The sequence below is a fragment of the Sarcophilus harrisii genome, chromosome 2, assembly GCF_902635505.1.
Source record: "Sarcophilus harrisii chromosome 2, mSarHar1.11, whole genome shotgun sequence".
NCBI classification, from domain to species: Eukaryota; Metazoa; Chordata; class Mammalia; order Dasyuromorphia; family Dasyuridae; genus Sarcophilus; species Sarcophilus harrisii.
The window spans coordinates 16106593-16119472 of NC_045427.1; the positions used below are offsets into that span (position 1 = coordinate 16106593).

The 12880-nt window shown below is 41.0% G+C and overlaps 1 protein-coding gene across 1 annotated transcript in view; it reads right to left on the bottom strand.

The window, feature by feature from the left end:
* DOCK5 (dedicator of cytokinesis 5) overlaps positions 1–12880 on the bottom strand; it is a 236457-nt gene that overhangs the window by 72419 nt on the left and 151158 nt on the right. The window contains exons 19-22 of the mRNA XM_031949649.1: positions 9626–9723; positions 8309–8398; positions 5349–5449; positions 2030–2164 (exon numbers count right to left, since the gene is read on the bottom strand). Coding sequence (XP_031805509.1) covers positions 2030–2164; positions 5349–5449; positions 8309–8398; positions 9626–9723 — 424 coding nt within the window. The remainder of the gene's footprint in view (positions 1–2029; positions 2165–5348; positions 5450–8308; positions 8399–9625; positions 9724–12880) is intronic.

Consider the following 12880-nt stretch of genomic DNA (forward strand, 5'->3'; position numbering starts at 1 on the left):
CAAACAAGGTGTAGTGACATGTCCAGGATTGCCTGAGACCACATTTGAACTCAGGAAGATGAGTCTTTCTGACCCCAGATCCACTGCAGCACCACCTATTTCCTTGAGTTAGGAAGTTCAAGCACCTACCTCTGCCAGGAAAGATCAAATGGACAATATTTCTGAAGGGTTTCACAAACCTCAAAGTTCCCCATAAGTGCTAGATATTCTTATTACTTGAAGAAAGAAAGAAAGAAAGAAAGAAAGAAAGAAAGAAAGAAAGAAAGAAAGAAAGAAAGAAAGAAAGAAAAGAAGGAAGGAAGAAAGGAAGAAAGAAAGAAAGAAAGAAAGAAAGAAAGAAAGAAAGAAAGAAAGAAAGAAAGAAAGAAAGAAAGAAAGAAAGGACTTGTGACAGATTTGATTACATTGTTATAAGGGACACAGCCTTAGATTTATGTGACACTCCCGATGTGATAAGTCATTATTATGTTGGATCCACAAGAACCCACAAAGCCCCGCAGTCATCGAGACAAACATGATTAGATTCTCATTTTACAGAAGAGAAATGAAAGCCCTGAGAGGCTAAAAGAGTGGCTCCGAGGATCCGGAGAAGTGAGCTCAGGGCCAGACTTCCTCCTCTGAGTTCTCCGTGACCTCATTTTTGCCACTCACTCTGAAGGAATTTGCAGGTGTGGTTGTGGAATGAGAATATTCGATATGAGGAATTATTGAAAACAGCAGCGAGGACGTGGGAAAACGAAAGGAGAAAAAGGTGGATCTGGCAAGTAGAGACTGGTGAGTGTGGGGTTCACTCCTAGTGAAATTCTAGACCAGGAGGCGGAACAGACAAGTTACAAGAACTCAGAAGGATTGCTAATTACCAGGTGCCGGCAGGGATTCATTATGAACACGTTACACGGAATGAGTCTGGAAAGCTTAAACGCTAAGGTCACTTCTGGCCATCTTCCTGGGAGGCACCATCATCCAATCCATCCCACCATGGTTTGTAGAAAGAGTTCACTGTTCCCCTTATGGCTCCACTCGCCATTCACCAAACTCTCTTGGGCCAGCACTCTCTTTCTGGGTCACTGTTCTTCTGTTTGAGTCATTTGCTTTATTGGAATATAAGCTCCCTGGAGGAAGGGACTAGTTCTCTTATGTATTTGTAATCCCAGTTATGATGAATCAACAAGCATTGAAAAAGCATTAGTTATGTGCTGACTACTGAGAGAAGCAAAAAAAAAAAAAAAAAAAAAGGCTTCTTCTCTGAAAGCAGGATTCTTGCCCTCTAGGATCATATATTTTAATAGAAGGAAAGATAGGAGATAACTGCCTGGTAGATAAAAAATTTTCCACTCATTCATTCATAGTGAATCAGGGGAAGGAAGGAAGGAAGGAAGAGAAATGAAAAAAAGAAGAGAAAGGAAGGAAGGAAAATAGAAAGAGAAAATAAAAGAAAAAGGAAAGAAAGAAAAAAAATAAAAGAAAGGAGGAAGGAAAGTAATAAAGAAAGAGAGAGAAAGAAAAAAGGAAAGAAAGAAAGAAAAAGATAAAAGAAAAGAGAAAGGAAGAATGAAGAAATGGAGGGAGAGTGGGGAATAGGAAGGAAAGGAAGGAAGAAAGGAAGAAATTTAATAAATAATCAAGAAATCAAAGTCAATCATATTATAAAAAAATTATGATGATAGCAAATGACATTGATATAATCTTTTCAAACTAACTGAAGGACAGGGAGTGACCTTGGCAGCCTAATGGGAGAGCTGGGAGTATCATGCGATTTCCCTTGAATATAAACATCTGCTTTTGTTGAATCCTTTGGCTCTCCAGGGTTGTAGTTAAGGTTCACAGGTCAGTTTTGTTGTCTAAATTTACCATACTAGGTGCGCTGGGCAGGACAAAATTAATATTAAGCAAAATCAAATGTATTCTTTTATGGGCAACAGAGCATCTATACGTGGGCCAGGAGGCTGGATTCCCGCTCTAAGGTTCAAGCTCCCAGGCCCACATCGACAGGTGCAAATGGCTGTAATTGGCAGGTATGATTCCTTACCTCAGGTACAGCACGCGAGACTGGACGATAAATCTGAAGAGGTACTTCAAGGCTTTCAGAGCTGCAAAAAGCAAATCTGTCTTGCTGGAGTCTTCAGCGTTACCCACATAATGGTTCAGCACTTTCGTGAGTTTCCTTGGAGAGACAAGAAAAGAAAGAAAGAAAATCCATGTCATGAAGTGAAATACTGAATAAACATTTCCCCCCTAAGGAAACATGAACCACCGGATATTGGAAATCAGGACTCTCAAAATCTCCCACGGACCTTGGTATGAGTAAGCAAAAGCGAATTCAAGTTTTGTGACTCAGTTTACCAACCTGTGAAATTGGGCAGAGCTTTATAAATATTACTTCATTTAATCTTTATAACAACAACAGGAAAGTAGGTGCTATTATTATCCCCGTTTTATGGTTGAAAACACGGAGGCAGCCAAAGATTGGGTGACTTGTCCAGGGTCTTACAGTTATTAAGGCTCTGAAGCCAGATTTCTATTCCTGACTTCCTGACTTCAGATTTAGTGCTCTAGATCTTAGTACAACTTAGGTGCCTTTGATAAATCAAACACCTTTTGGAGCGACTTGAGTCAGGAGGACCTGAGTTCAAATCTGATCTCAGACACTTAATACTTCCTAGCTGTGTGATCTTGGGCAAGTCATTATCCCCAATTTCATGGTCAGAAATAAATAAATAAATAATAAAATAAAATAAAGAACTTCCATAATTCCTTACTGCCAACAGGATGAAAGCCAAGCATTCACACCCCATCACCACCCAGCTCCAAACCCCATTGGCAGTCCTATTCCAATATCATCCCTTTTTATGTGGTCTACAATTCAGCCAAACTATATTATTAGATATTCCAGCAAAGCTTTCTTTTTCCTGTAAACCTTCACAAAGGGCATCCCCCACTGCAGGCCCAGAAGGTCTTTAATTATAGGTCATGGCTCCCTAGCACTTCACAAAAATACATTCTCTCACAATAATCTTAGGAGATAAATGCTTTCATTATCCCCATTTCACAGAAAAGGAAACTGAGGCTAAGTATCTTACCTAGTAAGTGCTTTCATTATCCCCATTTCACAGAAAAGGAAAGCCAAGGACTTACCAAGGACAGCAGAAATAGTAAATATCAAGGTAGGATAGAGCCCCGGGTCTTTCTGACTCCCAATTTAAGACTCACACCCTTCTCATCTTTGTTTTTTCTTCCAAAAAGTCTCCTTTCATTCTCCCAGCTGGACCTTACCACTTCCTCCTCCAATTTCCCACCAGAGCTCTCTATCTGGACTTTCCCTTTTCCCCATTATTATTCCACTTTATTTAATTATTTTTGCAAAAGACTTAATTTCATCATCTCTGAAAAAAGGCATTAATTCCCGCTCAAAGGCACACTTTAATGTGCTAATTATTATTTTTCCTGCTGTTCTTGGAGTGATTACGGTCTCCCAGCTCCCGGGAGATTGCAAGGTCCAGGCAGGAGAGGACCATGTCAGCTTGGGAATTAAATGAGGCTGCACACAAAGCACCTCAAAGGACTGTGGAAATGACAGTTGTGACTAATAGTCGTAGTAGTAATAGCACAGGTGGCACAGTAGGTGGGGCCCTAAACCTCGAATCAAGAAGAAGACCTGAGTTCAAATTTGACCTGTGTGACCCTGGCCAACTCACTTAATCCTATTGGCCTCAGTTTACTCATCTGTAAAATGAGCTGAAGAAGAAATTAGCAAACAACTCCAGTACATCTGCCAGGAAAACCCCAAATGGGGTCACAAAGAGTCAGACCCAACTGAAACAACAACAAAAAATCAAATGGTAATTGAAATTTTAAAACCATTCTGGTGCTGACCACTGAAAGGTAGGGGGCACATGGGAAATACTGCATATGCATAGGATTCATTTTTGCAGGTTTTTTTCCTCCTTTCCCCCCTCTTCTTCCTCCTATTAAATTTTTTTGTTTTGTTATAAGGGATAGTTCTCTAGACTCTTAGACTGTAAGCTCCTTAAGGACTGGGACTGTCTTCTATCTCTTTTTCTATCCCTAACATTTAGTACAGCACCCGGTACACGGTAGGTACTTAATAAATGTTTAAAAATTGGTTATCGATTGCACCATAAGCTTCATTGTAGCCATTCTAACTAGAGAACTAGAGTTAATACAAAGCACGTTGAGGGCAATCTCCTGTTGAGGAGTCATAGAAAGATATAAGCAAAGGGGGCCTAAGATGAGTAGCTATGGAGACATAGAAGTCCATTCATGAAAGAATGGAGCCAAAACAGCTTTTACTTATTTATTTACTTACTTGTTTGTTTGTTCATTTGTTCATTTATTTATTTATTTTTTGCCTTTATTTTTTTATTTATTTATTTATTTTTTTGCTGAGACAATTGGGGTTAAGTGACTTGCCCAGGGCCACACAGCTAGGAAGTGTCTGAGACCAGATTTGAGCTCAGGTCCTCCTGACTCTAGTCACAGCATCTTTCTGTGTCTGGCTCAGGAGAATGGAAGCTCCTAAAGTCAGGCCAGCAGGCAGGCAGGTTTTACTCCTCCAAAAGCAAAAATGATGCTTGGAACACAGTTGGTGCTTAATTAATTCCTTAAAGCAACCACTAGAGAAAGGGTAACGTTTGACCAATAGTTGGTTCATCACTATGGCAACTGCTGGGCAAAGCAGCTCCCTGGGCAGGGCAGATCAGCCTCCCCCCTCTGGCCAGTGAGCTTAGAGGCCACGGAGATCAGGGACTCCTGGCTTCAAAGCCACTTGCACTTGTGCACCTTCTATGCGGCTTTGGGCCACAGAGGCTGCCCCGAGCTCAGAGGGAGCAGGGACGAGCTTGCTCAGGGTCCTCTGCGCTGTTGCCTCCAAGGCTGACCTCTACCCTCCTCTGCCAAGCTGCCCCTTACGTGAGCAGGCAGAAAAATGAAGAATGATCCAAATTAGGAGAGAGCACGAAGGACCAGGCATGGAAAGGAAAGATGGAGCAAAGACTCCCCTCAGAGGCAGCTGGGGTGAGCTCATGACTGGTGGTGAAGGAAGTAAAAGCATGGGGACAGGACGTGGAATATTACAGGAACAGGACGGACATTAGGCCAGGCTGGCTGAAAAGCAGTTTGGGAGGAGAGCCCTCATAGGGAGCAAGACTTTTTGCTGACAACAGTAAATTAAATTAAGCAGGAGTCTGCGTCTGTGCTCACTTGCTCTCTCTCTCTCTCTCTCTCACACACACACACACACACACACACACACACACACACACACACTGAGCTCACACCCATCTCTATATCCAAGAAGAGCCCCCAGAATCCCATGCAATGGTACTTACACATATGCCAAGGTAGCACTGAAGTGTTTGTAAATGTAGGTTTCAAGTACAGGATTAAAATGCTGGAACTTTATGTCTCCTATCAGCGAGATAATAAATACCTGCCGGAGGAGACAATGATAAGGATGGGGCCCTGGGTAATCCGCAGACATCCCGGCCCCCAGCTGGAGCCGCCCAGCCCAGGTCTCTCCATCCCGGCTTGCTTGATCTCCTCCCTCCTGTTCCCCCTTTTCCCTTCTAGGACAAAGGGGAAGGAAAACCTGGGGCCGACCTAAAGACCTCAGGGAGCCACGGCCAGGTAGGGACTTGTTAAAACGTTCCAGGTGATTTCCTCCTGACAGCAGCTGGTCCCCAGAGCTGGGCACCCAGCAAGTCTCAGGGCTTTCCCATAAACTGCCCTCAACAGAACAAGTTTTCTTTCCTGTCCGTCCTGTCCTAGGCGGGGATAGCAAAGTCCGAGGGCTCTTATGTCCATCAATGAAGGAACTTTTGACCAGATCCTTCCCCCCCAACCCTCATTAGGCCCCATGAGCATGGGCATAGAGCTGGAAGGATCCAGTGCACTGAACCCAGCCCCCTCAGAGTAAAGCTTCTTAGCTTGTGAACCGACCAATGACCTACAGTTATTGAACATAAAGTGGGATTCCATTAGAGGCTCACAGATTCTCAGCTGGAGGAACTCAAGCAGCCCTCTAATCCACTGACTCATTTTACAGATGAGGAAACTGAGGCAAAGGGAGATGAAAAACATGAAACATCGGAGCCAAGGTCTTATCAGTCCAGAGTCAGTGCTCGTTCTACCATGGCGGCCTAATCGAGTCTCTTTCTTCTGCGGAGGATGACTTGAGAAGGAGGCAGGCTAAGTGACTTGGCCAACACCTCCCAGGGGAAAACAACCGAGGCGGGATTAGGACCGAGGTTCCTTTGCCTCCACAAAGTGGGCTTCTTGTTTTCCACGTGTGGGTGACATGTTGCTCAGAGGCCGTGACCGCGAAAAGGGAGGAAGCTACCTTTAGACCCCGAATCTGCAGTGAGCTGCACACAGTCGACAATTAGATATATGCAGTTGTACTAGTATTTACAAAGCTGTAAATGAGGGACAGAAGAAGCTTTATTTTCTTAGGAAATGAAACTCCAAGTCTCACTCTTGGGATCCACAAAGCAACTTTCCAAATACACACTCCGGGAGACACGGCTAAACTTTAGTTTATCTGAAAAAGACCCAGGGGTTTTAGTGAATGGCTAAAACGAAATTGAAATAGGACCAGACACTTAAAGTGGTGGCCAGAAAAGCTAATGTAATCTTCAGGCCACATTAATATTAGAGTGAGAGACTCCGGGAAAAAGCAGGATTGGAAAATAGTCTTCTTGGGGACTCGGCGGAATATTTCAATAAACTCAAGTGGATGGTGGATGACGTAACAGAGCCCAGACTGTAAATCTTGGAGTCGAGGACATAATGAGTCCACCAGCCGAGCTGTGGAATTGAGGGAGTCAAGGGGAACAATCTAAAGTCATATGTACTAAGTCCCGGTCACTCGGCTATCACAAAAATTAAGATCTGGGTCAGCCTGAAAAGATCACTCAATCCAATCTGTATTAGACCAGAAATTCACAACAATAATGACAAAGGGTGATGGTGATAGTAATGACAACATCTGGCATTAATTTGGCATTTTAAGTTTTTCAAATCATCTCATTTGATCTTCATAATTCAATGCAATTATTATCCCACTTTATAGATGATAAAACTGAGGCTCAGATCAAGTATGTTTCAAGTACTTCTACTTAAAGGTTTCCAGTGAGGGGAAATCTATCGTTTTTCAAGAAAGTCCAGTTTACTTTGGGATGACATCAATTGTTAAGGTTTTTTTTCTTTATTTCAGCCTAAATCTGTAACTCTATAATACCCAACCATTGAACTGTAACTTAGGGCCAGTGTGACTGTGAGCAAGGGGACTGTGTCTGATCACCACTTAATTTATCTGTAAAATGAAAAGTTAGATTATATAATCTCTGAGGTCCTTTCCAACTCATTAAAAAATTGGTTTTAAACCTGAAACTAAAAAATCCTGTTAAAATAGGAGCAATTATTTTACCAAGTTTTTTAAAATTAGAAAATGATCAAGTTAAGTTTTAAGTTACTGAGGGTTTTTAAATTTAAAAAAACCAAACAATTAAAGCCATAGTTGTAGATTAATGTATTACACCCTCCCTGTCTTGTGGTGAACAGGGTGGAGTGGGAAGAAATCATGATTTCAGGTAGTAAAAGTAAGTGAAGAATTAGTTTCTTTGTTCTCCCTATTCTTTTGTTTCAGTATCTTTTTTTTTGAGAGTCTATTCTGCCATTCAAGTAAATCTACAAATTGTACATTATGTCCTGAGGCCTTTAAAATCTGAAAACAAAAGAAAATAATGATCCATCTGTAGAACACAATATAGCACCTGACTTCTGTGGCTTAATAGGCTCTTCTGCAAACAGAGCTTTTGTGAGCTTTTTAACTTACCATTACTTTGTTATGACATAAAAAATGAGCAAAAAGCAAAACAAAATAAAAACAAAAAAATTCCCCAAGTTTTTAGTTATAATTTTGCTTTTATACTGGGTGATGTTGGGCAACTCACATCACCCCTGTGTGCCTCAGTTTCCTCCTTTGTAAGATGAGAGACTTCTGAGATTCCTTCCAACTCTGAAGCTATGATCTAACTATATTGGTCGGACCACAGCTACTTTATGTTGAGAGGTATTGGGTTTCTCTTCATGGGTTTTGTTTTTGTTCAGGTACAATTTAGAATGACCTTTGAGGTCAATTCTGATTCTGGGACTTGATGCTTTCCTCTGGCAGAGGGAGAGGAAAGAGCTAAAAACGACCTCTCGTAGGAGCCAATGGTGGCCAAGGTTCCACCCGGGGCCATCTTTGAGATTCACATACACATGACTTTAGATGCTTATTACTTACCAGTGCATCAAATACAAGGAAATCATAGGTTTCATTGTCGGACATTTCCATCATTATGTTAAAAAGTGCATCAAGAGTATCTTGTAGGAACTGGAGAAAGAAAAAAAAAAAAGAGTTTATTTTGACTCACTACTGCAAGACTTGGTATGGGAGTTGGGTTTAAAAGTCAGTTTCTTCTGACTCTGAAAACTTGCCTGTGATACTATCTGAGGGACCCTTAGGAACTTAATCTGAACCTCACTTTCATCATCTGTAAAGTTGATAATAATCGCACTGAATTATGAAGAACAAATGAGATGATTTGAAAAACTTAAATTCTAAGTAAATTCCAGTTGCTGTCATTAATATCACTATTGTTCTGCACCAGATGCCCTGAGAAGTGGAGTTATGTGTGTGTGTGTATGTGTGAGTGTGTGTGTGTGTGTGTGTATGTGTGTATGTGTGTGTGTGTGTGTGTGTGTACAGCGTGTTTCACATAAAGCACAACAGGAAAAGTGCCCTCAAATGAACTCTTAAATGATAATAATTATCAAGATAAAGATAATGATGATGATGTAACTAGCATTTATATATTGCTGTAAGGTTTGCAAATATCTCATTTTGTCCTCGGAACAACCCTGGGAGCTAAATGCTATGATTATTACATTTTACAACTAAGGAAACTAAAGTTTGAAAGCAATTTGCTTGGGGTTATACAGCTATTCAGTATCTGAGACCGAATATAAACTCAGCTTCATTTCTTAAAAAAAAAAAAAAAAAAAATACAGATTTAAGTTGTTTTAGTTGGTGGTTGGGGCTGACTCCCGTGACTGAGAATCCCTGGGAAAAATTAGCCAGCCCTACTACCAGGGATAGTTTATGTTGGATGTGGCAACTACAGGGAGAAGAATTTGCATGTAATTTAAGTAATTATTCTTCTTAATTAGGTTCTAAGCTGAGTTATATCCATGCTGCTGAAGTACTATTAATAATCTTTAAAATAAGACATTCTCTTTCCCGCCTTATACTGTCAGTCCCTTGGGGCAGAGACTGCCTTTGCCTGTGTTTGTATATCCCCAGTATGTCCATATCTAACACAAAGTAAGTGCTTAATAAATGCTTATTAACCCACTGACTGACATTATAGTTCCCCACTCCACCCCTATGGCAAAAACAAACAAACAAACAAAAAATAAGAATCTTGAATTCAACCAAGGAATAACAAAATCATAAAATTCCAATTAATTAAGTAACTTGACATCTATGCATTCCAAGTCATGAAAAAGAGATTTCTAACCTTGCAAGTGTGTGCTTGCACACACCCACACCCATACCTACCTTTACAATCTCTCCCCCGTCCACCTCCATTAGCTTCTTTAAGTTGTGTTTTATGTTCTGTGAGTTGGAACGCCAATTTAACAACCCCAAGAGGTCAACTGGGAAGGAAAACCACAGATGTGAAAATGTTAGAAAGCACTCCAGAAGCAAATTCATCTGTTTCAATTATACAAATGGATAGCCGGGCACGATGGAATAGTGGTCAGCCTTGGGAGATGATTGTCTGGGTTTTGGTGTTTAATGTGCCTTATCACGGGAGAGCCAGGTGTGCAGTGAGAAACACCTGAGTTCAAATCCAGCCTTAGATACGAACTAGTTGTGTGACCTTGGACAAGGCTTAATCCACTGGTTGTCTTAGTCCATGGAGAAGGAAATGGCAAAGCACTCCCAACGTCCTTGTCAAGAAAAACTACAAGGCTCTATCCATTGTGACCCAGCTGTCCTCTCAGTTTTAATAATTTATCACCATCCTCTTCCTCCCCCTCACCATCATCAGTGCCATGGTCGGGTCTAGGTTTTAGGAACTTCCATTACTAAAGCCTTTCAGATTGCCCAGATTGCTGAGATCCTTCTCCCCACAGCCTTACCTTAAAAAACCCAACTTATTTTATATTTAGCTGCACATGTATGTGTTGTTTCCTTGGACAGAATATAAGATCTTTGAAATGAGAAACTTTCTTTCTTTTTTTTTAATTTGTCACCTCAGTACCCAGCATGTACATGGCATCCGATGGGAGCTCAATAAATGCTTGTTGTTTAGTTTTAGGATTTTAAAGCTGTAAGGGACCACCTGGAGTCATAGAGCCACTTTTAATTCAATTCAAATGGCATTTATAAAGTTTATGTACATAGTTGTCCATATGTCCTGTCCCCTAATGGAAGATAAGTTCTCTGAAGAAAGGGAAGATGCTGGTCTTTTGCATCCCATAGGCATTTATTTAATTCTTGTTGACCTGACTTTACTCAACATTTGCCATTTGTCAACCACTGGATCAGATATTGGCAATTCAAAGAAAAAGGGGAGAATCCGCAGCACTTGTACAATGTCTGGCACTAAATTAGCACTTAATTAAAATTAATGATGGATTGATACCATAACATTAACTGACTTTTCATTGTGCTCTCCGAACCACAAAGGGTTGAATCCATTTTCTCTTTAGATCATCACATTAACACAGGACTTAAGAGCTATGGCTACTGCTGCCTCCATAGGAAACAAACATAGAGGCGACAGCCTCCTCTTCATCCATCCCATCCACCACGTGTGCTGCTCTTTGAGCAATGGAGTCCTCCATCCCTCTGTACGAGGTTTCCTGTGACTTCCAGAGCATTGTTGGCAATATGAACCAAAGACATTCTTTTCTCTCTGGGACCTAGGGAGCTTGTTTTGATTATCTTGCCTGTGGGCCGGCTCTGTTGTGTCTGGCCACTTCTCTTAGTTGAAATGCTAACTCCAACCTCCAGCCAACAATGATTCATGAAAATAGAACCGATTCTGGCTGCTCTTGCAGATCACAATGCCATTTGATCCTTGGGTGGATTTTATATCTGAAATGTTTGGATAGCCTTAGACTTCCTCTGGTCAGCATCCTGACAAAGAACCTAACCCAACTTCCAAGATGGCGGAGGGAACAAGCACCCACACAGTCTTTTGGGAGAAGAATTTAAAGGCAAGGTTTAAAGGTAATCCAATGGATTCCTTAGAGGAGGAATGGAACACAGGAGGCGACATGGAGTATGGTTAAGGGCTCTCTCTGGTCTTAGTATAAAAAGACGTGGATTCAAAACCTGACTTGGATCCTTCCTAGCTACATGACTAGCTATGCAAACCCCCTAATTTGTTGGAGTGTCCATTTCCTGTTCTATAAAATGGAGATAACAATAACGCTGTAGTTACTCTGTAGTACATCTCATGGACTTGTAATGAGGGAAGCAAGCTATATCCCTAAAGTGTTACAAAAACATGAATTGTTTTTTATGAGTGGAAAAACAAAAACATTAGAGTGAAAAATTTAGGAAGCCAAAGTTAGGGATCTGGCTCTTCTTTCCTTAGCAGTTCTTTGAACTTCCTTTGCCCTTCTGTAAAGGAAAAGGTTGGCTGAGAGGATTTGTAGGAACTGAGGCAGAGACAAATAAACTGGAGAAACAATATACACTTTAGTAAAATACTGGAGAGATAAAACTTTGAAAGACTTAAGAGCTCTAATCACTGCAAAAATCCACCAGCGAGGTGGGTGATGGAATCAAAGTGTGGACTGGGAAATGTAGTATTTGGACATGACAATGAAACAATTTGTTTTGTTTGATTATTCATATTTATTATGAACTCACTCTCTCTCTTTCTGTGTGTGTTTCTCTCTCACTGCTCATTCTCTGTTCATCCATCTGTCTGTCTCACATGATGTAGAGCAGAAGTAGGAAGGAGAGAAAATAGATCAAGTGGAAAAATAAAATTAAATCTGCCAAATAAGGAGTTGAATAGATGATTTCTAAGGTCTCTTCTGGATCTGAAGTGATCCTTTGTGTATCAAGGAGGATGCAATTATTCTAATTTACTGTATGGCTTAGGTATATGGGAGTTGAAAATAAGAGTCCATCTACTAGAGAGATGAGGGTTAAGAGTCAGAGGATCTGAATTCATATCCTGTGTGATCATAAGCAAGTCTCTTCCTTTCTGGAGCCTCAGTTTCCTCATTTGTAAAATGCGGTGAGATTAGCTCTAAGGTGAAGTCTTGAGTTCTTGGGCATTCGTGATGTAAAATTTTGCTCAGATTTGGAGCTGAGGCTCCTGAACTTTGGTATTTGACCTTCTGTGCTTGATGTCAGAAAGGGACAAATTGGGTGGATTTGATGACCTCTCTCAAATATAAATCCTATGATCTCGAGGACTAATTGATAGACAGGCTTTCTCAAACACCAAAATCTTCCTATGTGACTCCTGCTCATTAATTTTAGAGGTGCCCTATGTGACTGTCTTGGCAGGTAATGCTATATTTTGGGATAGAAGGAGGGTTGCCCTGGAAGTGTGATGGAGTCCTGAGTCCCAGGGATTCTTGGTATGGCTAGAGCTAAGGTTCTAGTAACTGGACTCTTGACCCAGGATGCCTGACAAGAGATAGAGAAAGTTGTTTATGTGTCCTGATCCCTCATCTAGGGACATCTCAGTCGTGAATGCAGTCCTGATCTGAATGAATCAAACTTGTCCCTGAGCCTGAAATATAGCCTCAAGTAGGCTTTCTATTATAGCATTCTCAT